General features: G+C 40.9%; 1 protein-coding gene across 1 annotated transcript; it reads left to right on the top strand.

Moving 5' to 3' along the window:
• Positions 1-200: 200 nt before the first annotated feature.
• Positions 201-1848, top strand: BDR25DRAFT_243270 (MFS general substrate transporter; the record flags this gene model as incomplete). Its single annotated transcript, XM_033685813.1, has 2 exons — positions 201-281; positions 328-1848. 2 exons carry the CDS (start codon positions 201-203, stop codon positions 1846-1848), a joined length of 1602 nt encoding a protein of 533 aa, XP_033540995.1.
• Between the last annotated feature and the right edge of the window lie 2088 nt (positions 1849-3936).

Here is a 3936-nt window from a genome sequence, read left to right as displayed (position 1 = left end):
AAACCACCCCGCCGGATCCCGGCGACGCAAGCCTTGCCTCCTGTCGACTGCTCTTGTCCTTTCGGTCTATGGAGTGACGACGTTTCTTCAGCTCCCAAGCCTCCTGGCAGTCGTTTTTGCAGTACACCAAAGTCTCAAGCATTGAAACGACATTCAATCCTCAAGTCGAGACTCGCATTATGACGGAAAGCAACGAAGCTATGGCGTCCCCTGCGGTCAGTGGCTTGAAGTTAACCTTCATCATGACCGGACTTTGTCTCGCGGTACTGCTTACCGGAATGGTGCGTGAACTGTTCATCTACCAAAACCAGACTGATTCAGGATTAGGACCAAACTATCCTCGCTACGGCTGCGCCCACCATCAGCGACGAGTTTGATGCCTTGGACGATATCGCCTGGTGGACAAACCTTTACCTTCTCATGTTGAGTAGCTTCCAGCTATTCTACGGAAAGCTATACACTTTGTTTTCCATCAAACTCATATACATTGGAGCTATCGGATTATTCGAAATTGGCTCCCTGATATGCACGACCGCACCGAACTCTACGGCTTTGATCTTTGGACGTGCAATAGCGGGTCTCGGAGCGTCGGGCATCTTCTCCGGTGGGGTCCTGATCACCACCAAGGTCATACCGTTGTCGCGCAGGCCCGCCTACCTCGGGATCATGTCTGCAGTCTTCGGCGTTGCAGCAATAGCGGGTCCCTTTATTGGAGGCGCTTTGACGGACCAATCTACGTGGAGATGGTGCTTTGGCATAAATCTTCCCATCGGTGCTTGCACAATCATTATTTGTGTCTTCTTGGTACAGATTCCCCCGGAGCCCGCTGTCAGGTCACTCAGCTGGAAAGCTAAAATCCAGGAATTCGACATCCCAGGAACATTCCTTCTGGTGTCTGGCCTCATATGTCTTCTCCTAGGTCTACAGTGGGGAGGCGGCATATATGCCTGGAGCAGCGGACAGGTGATTGCTTTTTTAACTCTATCCGGTGTCCTCCTAAGCGCTTTCGCGGTGCTGCAAGCTTCACATCGATTCGTCAAATCGAAAACAATCCCCACGACCATTAGCAAGGATAGAGATATCTGGCTCGCGGCAAGCTATGCAATGGGACTCACGGGAGGCATATATGTACTCATGGTCTACCTGCCGCTTTGGTTCCAGGTCGTCCGAGGGAAGACTGCACTTTCGTCTGGCGTTTTTCTTACGCCCACGATCGGCGCTTACGTGGTTGGATCCGTAATAGCAGGTGGCGCGACGAGTGCCACCGGCTACTATAACCCCGGGATGATACTCGGAACTATCCTGCTCATCACAGGCGCCGCAGTCCTAACCACGCTGGAACCGAACATCTCGACGCATAAAGTCATCGGGTACGAACTCCTCTACGGTTTTGGCGCTGGATTTGGTTTCGGACAGCCCAGTTACGTTGTTCAGACGCTCCTACCAGAATCCGACGTGCCCATCGGTGTTACTTTCATCACTCTCGTACAGAACCTCAGTGCCTCGATCTTCGTGGCAGTAGGTCAGAGTATTTTCCAGAATGGTCTTGTCCACCGCCTCTCATCCATCGCTCCCGAGACCAACTCTAGCAAATTTCTCCAAACTGGCGCTCGTAATCTACTCAGCTCGCTACCTCCCAAAGATCGTCCCAGAGCACTGGAAGTGTTTAGCGATGCGCTAGTACGAACGTTTTATATTTCACTTGCAGTCTCTTGTACTACGATCTTCGGTGCGTTAGGTGTTCGCTGGCAGTCAATGAAGTCTACAAAGGCATTGGAGAACCGGAATAACATTCCCCCAGAAGACACCCCCCCAATGGAGGAAGTTAGCACTGAGAAAGGTACCTGAAAGACAGGCCCGTTCGAAATAGAACCGGAGGGCGCTTGTGCGCTCACTATGTGTCACCACCCTATTTACTTGCAACTGCTATCATGGGACTACGACCCCGAGTCTATGCGTCTTGGTTTCTCTAGCTAAGGACATGTTGATGTGTATTCTATCTCAATTCGGCGGAGCTGTTACTGTGGTCGCCTACGATTGTCTGCACTTGGAGCGGTAGGAGCGAGTACAAATACCGAAAGGAGTAGCGATTGCGGGAATTAAGGTGTACCTGTTAGGACCAACGGTCCCCTCGTGGTGGTGTATTGTTTCACACCCAGAACCTGCGTCCATCTACCATAATGCGTGTTCCTTGTCGCTTATGGGGTATATTGATTAGCTGCGGGTTCGACCGCGTAGCTACGCCGTACATGTGCCGGGGTAGTACGTACGTTGATGAGTCAACATACATGCGGAAGGCAACTAATATTTCATGTATGTATGCTATCGAGCGGCGCAGCTCGGGGTTTCACAGCTTCGCTTCTCTCACCTTCCCCGTCCACGGCAAAACCGTTCACCCTGCACATATTTCCCCATTTTTAGGCGCCAAAAAATGCCCATGGGAATAAACTAAATAAGGATATTATTACTAACTATAAAGTTCTAAAGGATATTATATTAGAAACGAATAAGCTATTTAAAAAGTATTAGAGATATAGTACATAACGTACTCCACAGGCAAGTTGCTTACACACCTAAGAAGCTTACTTTTGCTAAGACCCTACTAAACTACTCTTTCTATACTAATACATTCCTAATAACACTACTTAGATGTGCTAAAGGAAGATTAAATATACCTTATACTTTAAGCTTTTAAATAAAATATAACACTTTTAAAATAACATACTATAGCTATATATAAAGTCTTTTAAAAATAATGAATATCTAATGCACTAAATAACTTTTATAAGCTAATGTTATAGCTAACTTATAAAAGCTAAGTAATAGTAAAAAGTATGTAATTATTAAGCATATACTTAAGCTATATATATAAAGATTTTCTTTTTAGATAGAAGCTATAGCTAATATAGCTAATTCTTTACACACTAAGCATAATCTAGGCTATGTTAGTATAAACTAGCCTAGTATGTTTATAAAGTGTTGTTTAAAGCTTAAAGTAAAGTTTTAAGTATAAGTATAGTTAGTAAATATCTAGCTTATTATAAAGCCTATTTTATTAAAGTTATATATGTTATTATTTTAAATACTATAGTTAGCTATAATATTCTTTATAAGGCTAAACTAGCTTTAAATTACTTTAGAATTTTTATAAAAAGCTTTTTTATATTTATACTTACACTTAAACTTTACTTTTAGCTTTAAATAACAATTTATAAACATACTAAGCTAGTTTATGCTAATATAGCCTAGATTATGCTTAACGTGTAAAGAATTAGCTATATTAGCTATAGCTACTAGCTAAGAGGAAAATCCTTGCGCATATAGCTTACTATGTACTTAATAATTACTAACTTTTTATTATTACCTAGCTTTTATAAGTTAGCTATAAAATTAGCTTATAAAAGTTTTTAAGTATATTAGTTATTTATTATTTTTTAAAAGACTTTATACATAGCTATAGCATAGTACTTTAAATGTATTACATTTTATTTAAAAGCCTAAAGTATAAGCTATATCTAATATTCTTTTAGCACGTCTAAGTAGTGTTGTTAGAAATGCATTAGTGTAAAAAATATAGTTTAGTAAAGTCTTAGAAAAAGTAAGCAACTTTAGTGTGTAAGCAACTCACCTATAGAGTATATTAAAATTAAGAAATAAAGATATAACGTTTTATAACATATTACAACATATTACCTAGAAACTAATAGACAGTTATAAAGTATCTATAAAAGTATGTAAATTAAGAAAGAAAAGACTAAGTAAAGTAGCTACTAGTAACCTAGTTTGCTTTTAATGCTTATAAATTAATAGCTATAGGATTAACACTTTTAAAGCTAATTATAGATGTAAAGGATAACTTTTTAGAGATAAAAGACTTAGAGAGAAGCTAGGCACTTCTAAAGTAGTTATAGAGAATGTATAATACGTACACATGTT

The sequence above is a fragment of the Lindgomyces ingoldianus genome (genome assembly GCF_010093535.1).
Source record: "Lindgomyces ingoldianus strain ATCC 200398 unplaced genomic scaffold BDR25scaffold_48, whole genome shotgun sequence".
Lineage (NCBI taxonomy): Eukaryota > Fungi > Ascomycota > Dothideomycetes > Pleosporales > Lindgomycetaceae > Lindgomyces > Lindgomyces ingoldianus.
This window is presented reverse-complemented; position numbering and strand designations above follow the sequence as displayed.